Source organism: Marmota flaviventris, chromosome 2, assembly GCF_047511675.1.
Source record: "Marmota flaviventris isolate mMarFla1 chromosome 2, mMarFla1.hap1, whole genome shotgun sequence".
In the NCBI taxonomy this organism is placed as follows: Eukaryota; Metazoa; Chordata; class Mammalia; order Rodentia; family Sciuridae; genus Marmota; species Marmota flaviventris.
Genome location: NC_092499.1, coordinates 137,548,697 through 137,565,651, shown reverse-complemented (window position 1 = coordinate 137,565,651; position 16,955 = coordinate 137,548,697). Strand labels below are relative to the sequence as shown.

General features: G+C 48.4%; 1 protein-coding gene across 1 annotated transcript in view; it reads right to left on the bottom strand.

Annotated features, from left to right (window-relative positions):
• Rhcg (Rh family C glycoprotein) overlaps positions 1-14,803 on the bottom strand; it is a 120,850-nt gene extending 106,047 nt beyond the window's left edge. The window contains exons 1-3 of the mRNA XM_027955459.2: positions 14,617-14,803; positions 5,479-5,665; positions 3,328-3,478 (exon numbers count right to left, since the gene is read on the bottom strand). Of these exons, the coding sequence (XP_027811260.2) occupies positions 3,328-3,478; positions 5,479-5,665; positions 14,617-14,803 (525 nt within the window). The remainder of the gene's footprint in view (positions 1-3,327; positions 3,479-5,478; positions 5,666-14,616) is intronic.
• Between the last annotated feature and the right edge of the window lie 2,152 nt (positions 14,804-16,955).

The following is a 16,955-nucleotide window of genomic DNA, read 5'->3' as shown; positions in this document are numbered from 1 at the left end:
ACCTCCAGAGCAGGTTTTTTATAAAAGTGGGTTCATCCTCTTTTTTTGGGGGTGGGGGTACCAGGGATTGAACTCAGGGGCACTTGACCACTCAGCCACATCCCCAGGCCTATTTTGTATTATATTTAGAGATGGGGTCTCACTGAGCTGCTCAGTGCCTTGCTGTTGTTGAGGCTGGCTTTGAACTCGTGATCCTCCTGCCTCAGCCTCCCAAGCAGCTGGGGATTGCACGCGTGTGACACTGCGCCCAGCTTGTCCTCTCTTTCTTGTTCTCATCCTCTTTTGCCTTTCTGCCCTCTGTCCTATAGTTGTTATTGGGAAAAAAATCTAAATAAACACTTTAGCTTTGTTTGCTCCTAGTTGATTTCAAAAATCACTAATTTTGGAGGTCACATGGCTGAAGCGATACATAATTAGTTTCCCACTAGCTTTGCTGTAGATAACACCTCTGGTGTGTGGGTTATAGTGATAACAGTTGCCTAGGTTACATTTCAGGGACTCGAAGGCTACTTTTGCTGAAATTGCTGACTCTTCCCTTGGGCCTGCAGATGCTCCGTGGGTGACTGGGACGGGATGAGAAGGCGAGGCACCTCTGCCTTCATGTTGTCTGTCTCCTTTGCTGCCTTAACCTTTGGGTCAGATTCTACACGCACTGCATGTAGACATATGGATCATTTGAGAAATGTTGTATCCAGAACTATAATATAGGGGTAACTTGACCTAGACTTGCCTTGTCTCTCCTCTTCCCTTTCAGGGTTAAAGACACCTATCAGCCACCAGGACCAGAGACACCAGACCATGAAAGGGGGAAAAGAGGTGGCACCTGAGTTACTAGAAGATCTCCACCTATTCCCAGAAAAGACATGAATATTCCTCTGCTTTATTAGCCGCTTACCCTCCCTTTCTCTCCCTCTCCCCCTTATTATTCCTGTCCTATATCTGTAACCCCTGCACCCTCTGGAGTGGAGAAGCTGACTTGTGAGTAAAGCTCCCTCTTCTCCATCCTTTGGTCAGTGAGTAAAGCCTTTTTTTCCTCCTGAACATTCATCTCTTCTTCCTTGGTTTTTCTAAGGGACGGGCCTCCTGACCTGGGTTCTGTAACACTTTTACAAAGCAAGAAGGCTCTCACCAGGTACCAGCCCCTCAACCTTGGACTTCCCTGCCTCCAGAACTCGGAAAAATACATTTCTGTTCATTATAAATTACTCAGCCTCTAATATTTTGTGATGGCAGCATAAAATACACTAAGGCAGATGGGAAACCCAGACAGAGAGGTCAGTGTGTCATCCAAGGCCACAGAACTTGTCGCTGACAGGGCTGAGCTCTTGACTCTCAACTTCGTGAGTGCCTTTACTAGCTCTGTGTCCTTGGATGAGGCCCTTAGCCTCTCTGAGCCTCAGTGTTCTTACCTGTGAAGTGAGGGTAATGATTGTCGTCTTCAAGATGAGAATTTGGGGAGTTAACCCATGTCACACATTCAGAGCAGAATCCAGTAAAGGACACTGCTCCTTACAAGTCAGCAATGATAATTGTATTTAAATTTGCCTCAATGAGATGCTGAAAGATGCTCTAAAAGAATTTCTGCAGCAAAGATTGGGACAGGGTTTTCCGTGTTAAGGAGCATTCCCTGCCTCTTCATTAAGACCCCAAATGCTGCCTTCGCAGCAGCTTCAGATCTCAGAGCTTGGTCCCTGCCGACCCCTCGCCTGGCCTAACTTCCTTCTCCCTGACCCTAGTTCGTCCCCTAGGCCCGTTTATTCTCCTCCTTTATTTCTCTTGAAACATCCTCTTTCTTTTCAGTGCACCAAACCAGTTCCAGGCCCATTATCTTTTTACCAGAGTGACCAGGATGGCCTCTTACTCAGCTCCCTGCCTCCCCTGTTCTTGTCACCAGAGTCAAAGTGACATTTTCATTACATGGGTCCATCTGTGTCATCCCCCTGCTTAGCACCCCCCATGGCTCCCCACTGCCCTCAGGACTCCTGAGCACCATCTCCAGGGGTCTTCGTGATCCAGGCTCCTCCCGCATCCCTGTCACCTTTCTAAACTCCCTTCTCAGCCAGATTGAGCCACTAGAGTCCCCTCTCTGCCCAACAGGCCCGCCGACTCCAGAGTCTCTTCACTGGACAAATACTCGGTTGAGCACCTGTTGGCACTGGTTAGGGGCTGGGAGAGAGACAGCCCAGACAGAGCGGGTTCTCTGCCCTTGTCAGGAAAGGCCAAGTGCCATGAAGAAAACAGAATGGGAAACATGAGGGACAGTGCCTGGGAGGGGACGAGGGGAGCGACGCTGTGCAGGGGAATCCTCTGAAGCCTCAGCCTGAGACCTCAGCAATGAGCAGGATAAGGACGGCCCTTCCAGGCGAAGGGAGCAGCAAGCACAAAGGCCTCGGGCGGCACCAGCCTGGTGCATCTGGGAAGCAGGCAGGAGGCCACAGCCAGAGCACAGAAGGTGGGGAGAGGGTGGACCAGAAGCTTGGGGAGAAGGGTTGGGGTCAGGACATAGAGGTCTTTAGAACAAGTTAGATATTATTCTAAGTGAAGTTCAAAACCAACACTAGGTTTATATTAGGGGATGGTCCCATATACAGTATTTAAAAAAAATTTTTTTTAGTTGTTGATAGATTTTAATTTTATTTATTTATATGCAGTGCCTGAGAATTGAACCTAGTGCCTCACACATGCCAGGCAAGTGCACTACCACTGAGCCACAGCCATAGCCCTCCATATGCATTATTAACAGGCCATTTTGGCTGCTGGTGGAGACTGGCTTGATGGGGTGAGTGGAGAAGGGACCCTCTTTCACCCAAAGGCATCAAGGAGGTTCCTGAGAGTCAGAGGTCCATGGTGCCCCTTATCTGGGCCAAGGAATCAGCCAACCCTAGAGGGCAGCATTCTTTCCAGAGTCCATGTGAACAGCAAGTTGTGCAGGACACAACACATGCACCCATACATGGACACTCCCCTGGGATCATTCCAAACAGATTTGTTCCCTCCATACACTGGTCCTTTTCTTGGCAGAACAATCTGGGGAGGTGGCATGCAGGCAGGAGTACGTGCAGGAACTCCCCATTACTTCCATCAGAGGGAAGAGAAAGGGGAAAACCCCAACATTCAGAGAACACTGCTCTGCCCAGGTGCTGGGCTGATGTGTTAAGCAGACTATCCGGTCTGCCCAGGACACCCATTACTCCCACTGCAGAGATAAGGAAACTGAAGTTCAGGAGGTTGAGTGACTTGCCAAGCTGGCATGTGTCCCCAGCCCTCCCTTTCTGTATCCTCACCAGTGTCCCCTCTGCCCCCGACCCCAGTCTGAGCCCCGCTCACCTCTAGCAGGTTGAGGAGAATGAACTCATTCACCGTGAAGAGGGTCACTTGGAAGAAGGTCATGATGAGCAACTGGACTGGGCTGACTTTGCCCAGAACTGCCCCAAAAGCCACGCAGACAGAGGCCACGCAGAAGTCAGCATTGATGAGGCTGCAGAGAGATAGGCCAAGAGGGGCTGGGGCGAGAGCACCAAGCAACTCTCTAAGCCCGGGGCTTGAGTCTGGACTTGGGTCACCTGTGGATTTGGGCTTGTGGCTTAACTCGAGCCTTAGTTTCCCCAACTGTGGTAATGGGAACGTAACATTTCAGGCTGCACAGGCAAAGTGCCAGGAGCAGAGTGGCACCCACAAGATGCCACACCCTGCCCTGCAGCCCACACTCTTTGCAAACAGTTTGTGTTGAGGGTACCCAAGTGGTCTGGCTGCTGGTGTCGAGTGGAGCCTTATTTGGGGCCCTGTACTGCTTCTGTCTTCCAGCTGTCCTTCCAGAATGTCCTTTCACTGCCTCCTTTTTCCCTGATTACTCCAGCCAAAATGGCCTCTGCTCCAGACCTTCAGCCTCATCCTGTGCATACCTGCCCCACTGGCTATCAGGGCCTTGCTGGGACTTGAGCTACTGAAGCCTTCCCTTTATCTTACCTGCCAGAGAGGCTGGGGGGAGGGGCTGGGGGGGAGAGACACACACACTGACTAACTATCCTTCAGGAAGGAGGGGTCTTGATGGGACTGGGAGGAAGGAAGTGGCAGGAAGATGCCCAGAGAAAACGGAGATAAAGAAGCAGGCATATAGGCACTCTCAAATCTGGGCCCAGTAGAGGACTGATAGAGAGGTGGACAACCAGGAGGACACTGTATGGCCACAGCAGATCCTGGTTCCATCCATATGCCCATTTTGCCTGACTGGGGTCTCCTATCCCCTGACAGCGGCAAAGATGTTCTGGATTCCAAAGCACACCCTTGATGTGGCTCTTGGCACTCTGAGAAACAGGGTCTTGCTAAAAGTTGCCCTCGCTGGCCTTGAACTTGTGATCCTCCTGCCTCAGCCTCACGAGTCACTGAGATTATAAGTGTGCACCACCACACTCTTTCCCAAAGGCTCTTGATTCTGTCCCAGGCAGCATAAATTGCTGCCATGGGATAAAGTTTGATGAAGGAATCTGACCATTCAGTGAGAGGCCTGCTTTGCCCACTGACTTTTGGCAAGTTAAAATTTAAATTTATTTAAATTTTTAGTTAAATAAAAATTTAAATTTTTAGTTAAATAAAATTTTTAGTTAAATAAAAATTTATTTTATATCCTGTGTTTGGTGTTGTGGGTAGGTGGAGGCTCGGAGGAGGGCACCTCAGAACAGAGGAGACTGAGTTACTTGGTGTGGAGGGTCTAGTGATACTCATCAAACAGAAAGTTATCAGAGAAAGGTCATTGAGAAGAATGGAGGTGCAACTTGAGGACAGGGCCACCCACTTTTGGAGGCTGAAGCAGGAAAGTTTCAAGCCTGTCTCACAGCTCTTTCTAATACCTGCTCCCTGCGGGAGGGAGTAGGGGCATTGCTGGCAGAGAATCCTCAAGTTGCTGTACTCCTTATTTCCTTGTTCAACAAGGGACCTTCTGAGGCTGGCTTAGGCCTCCGGCTCCCCGACCTGGGTTCCAGGGGCTGTGTTTTCTCAGATCACAGGGCTGGATAATTTTGACATGCTAGGGTGGAGGGTCTGGGGCTTTTGTCCCTACAGCCTCTGTCTTGGAGGAGGAACCTTTCCTCATCACCTGAACACCATTGGAAGTCCACCCTGAAATCACTGAAGCAGAATGCACAGGTGGGCACGTGGGCGTGTGTGTGTGTGTGTGTGTCCGGCCGTCTGTCTGTCCATTGCAGGCCCAAACTGATCTGGAGAAGAAGCCCCTTACAGCCCCAGGCCGCCAACCAGCCCCACCCCACCGTTCAGGCCCTGCCCCCACCACCCTTACCCCTCCCCCCTTATCTCTCCCCCCTCCACCGCGCCCTGCCTCACCTGTGGGCCCCACACCCACTACCCCGCCCGTCCGCCTCTCCCTCACCCACGTCCTGCGTCGCCTACCGGCTCCCCCCACCCCACCGCGCCAGTCCCACTGCCCTGCCCGACGGTCACACCCGCTGGCCGCCCTGCTCTCACTTCTCGATGCCCAGGAGAATGTAGCCGCCTTCAAAGTGGTGGAGCCAGCCCTGCAGGAGCAGCGCCCACTGGATGCCGAAGGCCGCCAGCAGGAAGTTGAAGCCCACGGCGCTGAACCCGTAGCGCTGCAGGAATGTCATGAGGAAGCCGAAGCCCACGAAGACCATCGTGTGCACGTCCTGGAAGCCTGCAGGGAGAGCGCAGCCACAGCCTTGGGTCTGGCCCAGGAGAAACCTCCCAGGATCTCTTCGTTTAACCCTCCAAGCCCTGTCCCCTCCATGTGAGCATCCTAACCCTGGGCTGGGCATAGTAAGGAGTGGCTCCTCTGCTAGAAGAACTGTCACCACCCCCAACTGGTCATTAGCGTCTTCGGAATGGACTGATCTTGGGGGATCCGGGATGGGACCCTGGCTTAGACCACTGGGTTATAACATCAAGAGATGCCCTAGAGCTTCCCTTGGGAATTATAGCTTCCTGGTTCCACACTCCAATCCCAATGGCTCTGCCCCAGGATGGGGGTGGGCAGCTGGGCATTTGAATTTAGGGCCAGACCATGAGTCACACCCAGGGTCTAAGGTCCAGAGTGCAGACCATCTGGGGTCCTTATGCCTCGCCCTCTCCACCAAAACCCTTTTTCTTTACTATGGGAAATCAATGCTCATCTGGCCAGACAGTGACTTGACAAGCCAAGCACATGATTGGACATAACTGGGCACATTCCCATGTCCCACCACCTCTTGCAGCAAGTAAACTTCCCCACATCATTGACACTTGAATTTGGACCCCCAGATCATACATCTCCTAGATGGATGACTCTTGGGGAATTTACTAAACACACTGGGGCTCAGCACCTTCTGTAATGCTGGCTTCAGGGATGTTGCAGGTATTAAATGCAGATGTGTATGTAAAGTGCCAAGCCATGTCTACCCTGTAACAAGGACAGGTGTTATTGTTACTACTTCTGAGTTCTGACCTGATTCTACCAATTCACAATGTTGGCTTGGAAAGCCACTCCCCCTTCTGAGCTTTTCAGTTTTATCTCAATGATAAAACTGAAGAGATAAGTTTGAATGATCTGAACCATCCTTCCAGTCCTGATATCACTTCTAGACTCCAAGAAGCTTTGAGAAGCAAAGAATTACAGCAGTATAAGACACTAAAAGGAACTGCAAGGGTCATAGAACACAGGGGCCAGGTTGGAGGTCTCCCACCAACCAAATCTGGGACAGTTTGAGAATCAAAATAATTATGTGCCATAATGAATTAAAGCTATTTAAATATAGGAATTCATGAGTTCATAATGATAATAAATGGGTAAACAAATAGATGAGGTGGCAATGGGACTCTTGCTTACAGCAGAATGCTGGGACTCCACCGTAAAAGATGGGGAGAGTGCTGGAGTTGGAAAATCATTTTCACTGTAAAGATTTGATCAGTGGATGCTAAATGCAGGGGGAAATTTTGATGAGGAGCAGGACATTTTCACGGTCTTAAAGATTCTCTCTTATAGACTGCTTATTAGTTGCGAGGGAGGGAGAAAAACAACCATAGTAACTACACAGGTGGAGAAATGAGACTATATTCTTCACTGGGTGATCAAACTTAACATGACCAATAAGGGACAGATGGACATTTTGTGCCTCCAGATGTGATACCTGGAAATACATATTGCCTCATATCACCTGTATGTATCCCAGCTGGGACTGCATAAATCCCAGTCTAATCACAAGAAAATATTAGTCAAACACAGAACAAAGAACCTGTTGTATTCTTGAAAGATATCAATGTCAACCATCATGTACATCCGTAAGAATGGGATCCTAACTAGAATAAGATATATTCCATGCTTGTATAATTATATCAAGATGGATTCTGTTGTCATGTATAACTAAAAAGAACCAATAAATAAAAAAGATGAATTTATGTAAAAAATCAACATCATACAAATCGAAGAAAGGGCCTTTAAAAAGTTCCAGATTAAAAGTTGTGTCAAAGCTGGGCACAATGAAGCATGCCTGTAATCCCAGCAGCTCAGGAGGCTGAGATAGGAGAATTGTGAGTTCAAAGCCAGCCTCAGCAGCTTAGTGAGGCCCTAAGCAACTTAGACCCTGTCTCAAATAAAAATAAATAAATGTAAAAGCAGGAGTTGGGAATATGGCTCAGTGATTAAGTACTTCTGGGTGCAGTCTCTGGCACACACACAAAAAGACATACTAACTAAATATAATATCTAACTCTATACACTGGATCCTGTATTTGGCTAGAGGGGATGTAGGGGAGAGCTACAAACATCATTATTGGTCAACTTAGAAAATCAGATATAAACAGTGAATTAAGGTAATGCATCAATATGAATTTGTGAAATTGAGTGCTGTGGCTATGGAAGAGAATGCCTACATTACTAGGAAATTATATAGAGAGTATTTAAGGGTAGTGGATTCTAATTCATGTAACTGACCCTCAAATGGTTTGGGTAGAGGACAGTATTGTGAGTGTGTGTGTGTGTGTGTGTGTGTGTGTGAGCATGCTTGTGTGTCTGTCTAGTTGAGGAGAAAGAAAACGAAGAAACATTAAAGAATACATAGTGGGCTGGGGTTGTGGCTCCGTGGTAGAGTGCTCGCCTAGCATGTGCAAGGCCCTGGGTTTGATCCTCAGCACCACATATAAATAGAGGAATTGTGTGCAACTACAACTAAAAAAATAAATAAATACTAAAAAAGAAAAAGAATACATAGTAGCTGGGTGCAGCCGCCCTCCCCTGTAATCCCAGCAATTTACATTGCTGGGATTGAGGCAGGAGGATTGAAAGTTGAGGCCAGCCTCAGCAATTTAGTGAGACTCTGTCCCAAAACAGAAAATAAAAAGGATTTGGGTTGTGGCTCTGTGGTAGAGCACCCCTGGGTTTAATCTCCAGTACCCAAACAAAACAAAACAAAAAAACAGAAAACCATCTAGTATACTGTTTCTTCTACTACTTCTGTTTTAGTAACTTTTGTAAATTTGAAATCATTTCCAAATAAAAAGTTTAAAAAAGAAAAGGGAACTTTTCAGGGGCCTGCCAGGCCACTGCCTCCTCCCCGCTTTCCCCATTCCTCCCTTCCTCCTGAGCCCCAGCTGCTCTGGCCCCACCTGCTCCTCAGTCCCACTCCAGGGTCTTCACCTGTGGTGGTCCATTCACCTGGGATGGCTTTGCCCTCAGAGTGGCTAACAAACTTCTCCTCCTATGGATCTCAGCAGACTGTGCCATCATCAGAGAGGCCGTCCTCATTACCCAGTTTCAAGTGGGTTCTCTCCCTTGTGGCAGCCTCTTTTCTCTCATAGTTCTTAGCACAATTTGAAATTATAGGTTGGTTTGTTTTTCTAGCCCATTAGACTAGGAAACTCCAAGAAGGTGGGACCATGCCTATTCCTGGTGGTATATTCCCAGCCCCTGTGAGTGCACCCAGGGAGACTCTCAATGAACATCCACAAGTGACTGAAGAGCTTTTGTCTCAGCAGCACCCAGCTCTCCCAGCAGTGCAGGAGTTAGGAAGCCAAAGGGGGAGTTTCCAGTCCAGTATCTCCCACCCACAGAGTTGATATGTTCTGGTGGCCACTGAAACCTGATTAAGGTAGTTGGGGGCAATGCTTGTATTATAGCCACCTTGACCTTGTCTGCCCCATCTGTCCTCATCCATCTCCCCTCCAGGCTTCCTTGAGGCCCATGTCATGTCCACAGACCCCTTGGCCAGTAGTCACCTAGAGGAAGCATAGGGGACCTGGAAAAATGAAGGGCAGGGATACAAGCTGATGTGGGGGAGCCATGGGCCCCCATCCCCGCCTCGCATGATGCTCTGAACTTCCCTTAGAGTTTGGCTTCTGTGCCAAGTTGACGCGAACAAACACCTTAGCTTAGGTTTCTCAATGTGTGCAGCTGATTTCATGCATTATCATGTTTCATGGTTTATTGCGTTTCCAACGGCCGTGGAGGAGGCTGAGCTGATGTACATGAGGCACCATAAAAGGTATTGTGGTTATTCTGGGAAGAACTGATGGGTGACAGACTGAAGAGAGCTGTGAAGGAGAGGGAGGTGATGCATTCAAATGACAACTCCAGAAGCATGGAGGGGAGCTGAATGGCAGGGTGGCAGGTGGCAGGATGGCAAGGCTGTTGACAAACACAAGGAAGTAGGAGGGAAGAAATGGTGTGGTGGGAGGGAGGTTCTGGGTCCTGTGTGCTGGCCATGGTGAAGCAGACATGATCAACAGGGATGAGGAAGGGGGTGAGAGGGCCCCAGGCAGCTTGGGAGAGACAGCGCCTGGCTCTGGGAGGCAGAAGCTGTGGGCCAAGACTGGGCAGGCCTGAGAACAGAGCTGGGAACCAAAAAGTGGGAATACAGAGAGGGAAAGACCCAGGTGGAAGAAGGACTGCTGTGAAGCTAGTAGGCATGGCGGGGACAGGCGCTGGCAGGGAGGAGGAGGGACCCCGGTGTTTATTCACAGAAGATGGAGCCTTTTAAGGAGAGGGTGCTGATTGCCTGGTAGCACAGAGGAGCCATGTAGGCGGAGGCAGGGCTGAAGAGTGTCAAATGGGCATCTGCAGTGCTGGGGTCACCTTCCGTCTCTCAGTGGCCCCAGAGCAGGAGCAGGTGGTCCTCACCTCCCCGTCCTTCCTCTCTGCCTGTTCCCCTCTCACCAATTCTCTGTCCCTCTCCCTGCTCCCTGGGTTCCCTGCCTCTCTGTGACCCTCTTTTGGGTAATCCCTATTTCTTTCCTCTCCCCAGTACACAGATACCAGCTTCCTGCTCCCCGGGCATGAACCTTTGTCTTTTTCTCCCAACCTGGTTCTGATATAGCACTGAAATGTATCAGTCATTGATTTCTGTTTTATGAGGTTCGGGGTTACCTAAAATGAAGTAAATAGTAATGATGTGTATGACTTCAGCAAAGGACATAACCTCTCTGGTTCAGTTTCTCTACTGGTAAAAATGGGGGATAAGCCAGACATGGTGGTACACGCCTGTAATCCCAGAGACTTGGGAGGCAGAGGAAGGAGGATTTCGAGTTCAAAGCCAGCCTCAGCAAAAGTGAGGTGATAAGCAATTCAGTGAGACCCTGTCTCTAAATAATATACAAAATGGGGATGTGGCTCAGTGGTCAAGTGCCCCTGAGTAGTTCAATCCCTGGTACCAAAAAAAAAAAAAAAAAGAAGAAGAAAGAAAGAAAAAGAAAATGGGAAAATGGATGGGAGATAATGACAGTGCTCAAATAGCACTTGGCCCAGAGGTTCTGAGGCACACATTTAATGAGAACCCAATTCAAGGCCTGGCACTGGCCTGGTTCTTTGGTGATTGCTCAATCATATGAATTGTTATTTTTTTCCTTTTCTCTTTCAAGACTGACCAGATGTTTTGCATCTGGCTGGCTACTTGCTGAAGGCCAGTGTATGTCGACCCTCAGGCTCCCTCCTCAGACTGTCCTGCCAAAAACTGCTTCCTGCACCTGGAGGTCCCTGATGGGTGGAGCGGGCACTGCTCGCATCAGCCACAAGAGCTGCCACCAGGGGGCGCGTGGTGAGCACGCAGATGTTCTCTCCCTTCTCTACTCGCAGCCACACAAGCTACTCGCCTCCTCAGCGTTCACTCCTTTTTTCTTCATAGAGGAGTCCCCCACCAAGCTTGTTCTCATCGAATCAACCTCTTGGCAGACATTTCCTTCAGCCACTCAGGCTGAGGTCACTGGCCCTAATGGAAGCTTCAAGATCAGCAGTGGATACTGCACCAGAGGCCTCCAAGGCCACAGCAAGGGCAGGTCCCCAGCTAGTTCTGTGCCAGCTTCTTGCTGAGGGATTCATACCTGGGAAGCTGTCCTCAGGCCCTCCTGAGCCCTAGCTCAAGACAGTTGGAGCCAGACTCTGCTGGGAACCAGAGATGCCCAACAGGCTCGCTAATTCCCTGTGCAGGAATGAGGCCCATGCAGGTGCTGATGGCCTGGAGCCAAGACCTGTGAAGGTTCCACAAGGGCCTGCCTTCACCCCACACCCTCAGAAGTTACCTAAGCTGCCCAAGAACTGAGGCCTGGGGTTCCATCTGAGCAAGGAACCCTCTAGCTTCTCACCATAGCCATCATGACTTGGGGCCCTGGAGAGGGGAAAGGTAAGACTAGAGTGGGAGAGTGAACCAGGAGTGTGGGCTCAGGTAACAGGGCCACTGCCTTGGCTCCTGGTTTCCTTGCTCAATTAGTTTTGCAAGACACTTCTCTCTGACTTTAGTTTCCTCATCTATAAAACAGGAGTCCCAATAGTGCCTTCCTCATGGTGTGGTCACACCAGTTAAAGGAGGGAATGTATGTGCAGTTGGAGGGACCGCCATTGAAGTACTTCCTGCCCTTGCCAAAGCACCTTGAGGCCAAGGTTCCCTCACTACGTACCTCCCCTATGTCTTTCTGCTCTGATGGCCAAGTGCTCCCCTGCACTCACAAAGGAAATTCAGGAACCCCATTCATGAACAGGGATCTCTCTACCCTTGGCAACTTCCCCACCCTTCTGACAGACCCTATTCTTGTTTTGGAGCACCCACTTTTGGGCTGCTGTGCCTCTACCTCTTCATCATGTACTACTTCCCAGGAAACTGTCACAGACCTGTCTGCCCAGAGCATAGGCCCCACTGAGGGTGTTGGGGTCTACCTCTCTGCTTCCAATAAGTCTGGGAATCCTCTGGGGTCAGAGACCCAGAATATTGAACTTGTTTGTTCAGAGTGATTGTAAGCCCTAATTTTCTGGGACAGTCATGGCTTATGCCTTGGTCCTGTTATTCACAACTAGCATCTTTCCCTTTGCTCACAGAAGTCTCTTTGGATGATATATTACTTGATCACCCTAGAGAAAAGTGCTTATTGAATGAATAAATGAAGGTGGAGCATAAAAGGCAAGTAGGTGGGTATGGAGGGAAAGGTACAGGAGCTGGGGAGATGTGAGAACTGCACCCCTGCTTCCAGAAAGGGGTGAGTTGCTGAAGCACCATTGTAAGATCTCAAGGCCCTCCACTTACCTGGGCATGTAAAGGACCTCAAATGCCCAGGGGAGCCAGGTGTATTGGCCCACACCTATAATCCCAGTGATTATAGGGTGAGACAGGAGGACCACAAGTTCAAAGCCATCCTCCCAAACTTAGCAAGACCCTGGACAACCTAGCAAGACCCTGTTTAAAAAAAAAAAAGAAAGGAAAAAAGAAAAAAAGGTGGGGGACTGGGAATGTAGCACCATAAATAGCCACTGGATGCAATCATCAGTACCAGAAAAAAAAAAAAAAATGCCCATGGAAGGGAAGCCTTGCCCTTACTACTTTCCTGGGGGCCCAGTTCTGGGGCAAAAAAAGGCAAGCAACAGCTCCCTTTACCTATTTAACCTGTTAAATAGGTAAAGGGAGCTTTAAGCTTGTCTGTCTCACCATTTGCCTGGTTATAACCCACCAGGGAGAGGAACGGTGGGCAATATGAAGAGTGAATTTGGAGCCTCAGTTCCAAGCCCACACTTGTCAAGATACGTTTTAAAACACAGCTCTAGCTGGGTGCTGTGGTTCACACCTGAAAACCCAATGACTTGGGAGTTAAGGCAGAAGAATTCCAAGTTCCAGGCCATCCTGGATAACTGAGTGAGACCTTGTCTCAAAACAAACAAACAAAAAAAGAGTCTGGGAGTGTGGTTTAGAGGTAAAGCACCGTTGGGTTCAACCACAGTACCATAAATGAATGAATGAATGAATAAATAAATAAAACAGCGTCCTTAGTGCAGTCCAGTAGCTGTGGTCTCACCAGCAGGGGGCACACCTTTTTCAGTCACCTCCGTTCTTTCAGGTACCATATATCTATATGACTGTAGCCCACAATAGTCCTAACTTTTTGGCAGCCACTTAATACAGTTGGTTTCCACTGATCCTGGAACCACCCCAAATACAATCTTTTTTCACTTAGGCTGCCATTCTGAATATAAGCAGTTGTTTTTTGGACCTATGTGAAACATTATCTTTGGAGGTAGCTAATCCTCCATGTACAAGCCATGGAGGGAAGGAATACTGGTTGATATAAGTGCCTGTTGGAGATGAACTTCAGGGTCTCTTCCAAAACTAACAGTTCCATGACCATGTGAGCACCCACAGTTATAAGAATTGTCATTGTCTGCTGGTAGATGGAGTAGAAAATCAGAAAACACTAGAGCATGGAAAGAGTCTGGGCTTGGAGGCTGGAGGCTGGGCTGTCCAGAGTGACCTTGGGCCAGTTCTGCTACCTCCTAGCAGCCTAGGTTCCTAGGATATCTGTGTTTGGTGCTCTTCTAGTGATTGTGCCATTACAAAGTGGGAATTACCTATGTAACTAGCATTGTGCCAGAGCTGTCTCACACCAGCATTATTCCACCGTGAGAGGTAGGTCTTATATTACCATCCCCATTCAACAGACCAGGAACTAAGGTTCAGCAAGGTTGTCATTTGCCTAAAACTGGTAGCAGCACAGTCATGACGCAAGGAGGTCTGTGATTCCAGAGTCATTCTTTTAACCACAGAATCAAGGACACAGAAAATTCAGGGGGTGCTGGTTGATCTTCTCCAAACCCCAAAATGATGGGTATCATGACCTCCTGTTCCAACACCACCACTGGTCCCACTCACCTGTCCTCCCAGCAGGACTGACGGGCCATCCCTTTGGCCCTTGACATTGGACCTACCCTATATTTGTACAGCTGGATATGGGAGCCAGGTCACTCACAGGTTGATGACTGAAATGGGACTCTGGGCTTTTGAGGACATGGAGCAGGGCTCTTGGAGAGGGATGCTGGGGCAGCCTTTCATGGCTGGCGGGGTGGCCAAATAAAAAATTCTCTTCCCAGGTGAGTGTTCCCTGCTAGTTTTTGACAAAGGAAAAGGAGCGTGTTCACATCTGAACATTTCTCCAGAGTGATCCTCAGTGGTCCTTGATTGCCCTGGTGGGGAGCCTGTCGCGGGGCCGGGGGCGGGGGGCGGTGCTGTGGGGCAGCATCTCCCCCTGGGTGTCCCTATCCACCTGTCATTCGCAGGCAGGCTGCGGAGGTGCAGCCAGGCAGGCCCTCAGCCAGCGGGGCACCGCCTGCAGATGCCGCAGGTGGGCCCTGCGAAGGGTGGGACTTACTCGGGTAGCGATAGTAGAATTCGTTTTCAAGGTCGCTGGAGAAGTTCCTACGCTTCTTCTCCACCCACCACTGGGCATGGGCCTCGGGGTCGTAGCGCACAAACACGCCGAACAGAACTATCATGGCCACCTGCAGGAACAGGCAGGTGAGCGGCAGCTTCCAGCGGAGGTTGGTGTTCCGGGCCATGCTGCAGGATGCGACGGCGAGCAGCGGGCGGTTAGCAAGCTCCGGGGCTGCGAGCTTATAGGGCTCGCAGGGGCGGGGCGGCTGCTGGGGGCGCGGAACAGCTGACCCAGAGCCACCCGCGCGCAGCCCAACGGGCGAGCGGACCCACGGGGCCCAGCCCCAGGCCAGGCGCCCCGAGGCTCCCTGCGGTGGGCTGGGGCAGAAGGGGCAGCGGGCAGGGATCAGGGCGACCCAACTTCTGTGGATCCTACTGATACCTTCTCTTTTCCTTTTTGTCCCAAGGAACAGAGAAAGAAGGGGGAGGTGTCTTTGGTCTCCCACGGAGATCAGAATGAAGGAATTCCCACACATGAACCCTCCTCTTGCTCCTTTCTTTCCAAAATTACAAAATCCATAGAGGATACTTGAATGAAATATGAGGAAAATCTGAAAAAGTGTCAGGCCAGAGAAACCTTGGGAGACAGGACAACTCCATATTATGTGGCACTCTGGATTGGCATGTGGAATAGAAAAAGGGATGTTAATGGAAAGATGTAAAATCCAGATAAATTTGGGAGTTTATTTCACAATCATGCACCTGCGTTCCTTTCTTAGTTGGGACAAATGTACCACGGTTATGTAAGATGTTAACGATAGGGCAGTGGGTAAAGTATGTACTAGAAATCTGTATCGTCCATGCAACTTTTCTGTAAATCTTAAATGATTCCAAAAATTTTTTAAAGGTGCTAATAAAAAAATATAAAAAGGTTTAAGAGTTTTTCACAAGTTCATTGATCTATGATCAGGAATTATGATTGGCCAATATGTAGGATCTTCACATGAATTAACCATAAACTTAAGTTAAATCTATGCCTTGCCTGTATTTTGTCAAAATAAATTTTGATCTCCTAACTTTTCTTGTAGAGATTTTGGCAAATACAGAAAAAAGTACACAAAGAAGAAAGTTAAAAAAAAAAAAATACCTGTAATCCCACTATCCAGAAGCAACACTGATATTTTGATCTGTATTCATTAAGTTTTTCTAGAACTTATTAGAGAAGGGGTGGGGAGAAGTGGGAGAGTAGTGCTTCATTTTATAATACCAATTTACAGCCTGTGTTATTCATTAATTGTGTTTTCTTTTTGTGGTACTAGGGATTGAACACAAGGGTACCCTACAACTGAGTTACATCCCAGCCCTTTTTATTTTGAGATAGGATCTCACCCAGTTGCTCAGGCTGGCCTCCAATTTGAAATCCTCCTGCTTCAGCCTCCCAACAGTATGCCTGGGATTACGCTGTCATGCCCTGGTTTAGTCACCTAATATTTTGTAAATATCTTCCCATACTGTTTTTCTACAACATCATTATATATATATATATATTTTTTTTTCCAATGGATCCTTATTTTATTTATATATATGTGGTGCTGAGAATCAAACCCAGAGCCTCATACATGCTAGGCAACACTCTACCACTGAGCTACAACCTCAGCCCATACAACATCATTTTTAATTGCAGGAGAATACTATGCTTTATTCAGCCAATTCCCTAGTTTTTGTTCATTTGATATTATAAATAATGCTGTCATGAGCATCCAGGTGCATAAGTCAGCATGTGTTTTCATTAATTCCTAGAGACAGGATTGTTTTGGTACATATGGGTAGATTTCCCCTCAAGATTGATTCTACCAAACAAAGCATGTACTCCACAAGTCAGGGGAAAGTGGCCTTTCCCATGCATCTTGGCCAATGCTGGGCTTAAGGGAAAAAAACATCCTTGACAGTTAGAATCCCAAATTTGTAAAAGATTCTAATGCCACATTTAACACCTGAGCACCCAGTCATGGTACTTGGAACTTGAGTGTGGCTCCACTGAGTCAGCATGGGGTAACAGGTTGTCTCTTGGCAGAGAAACATACTGCTTTAGACAGCCAGATATCACAAGGGCATGACCAGCAATAGAGACCATTATTAAGCACCTACTGTGGACAGATTCTTTCAATATATTTTTAGACTCTTTCAATATGATTTTAAATTCTCAACATTTACAAGATGCATACTGTAGCTACAACCTACATAAAAAAAAAAAAAAAACTGAGTTCTTAGATTGGCTAAGGAACTTACTTGAGATTCAAACCTTGGGCTATCTGATTTCAAAGGCTGTCATCTTTC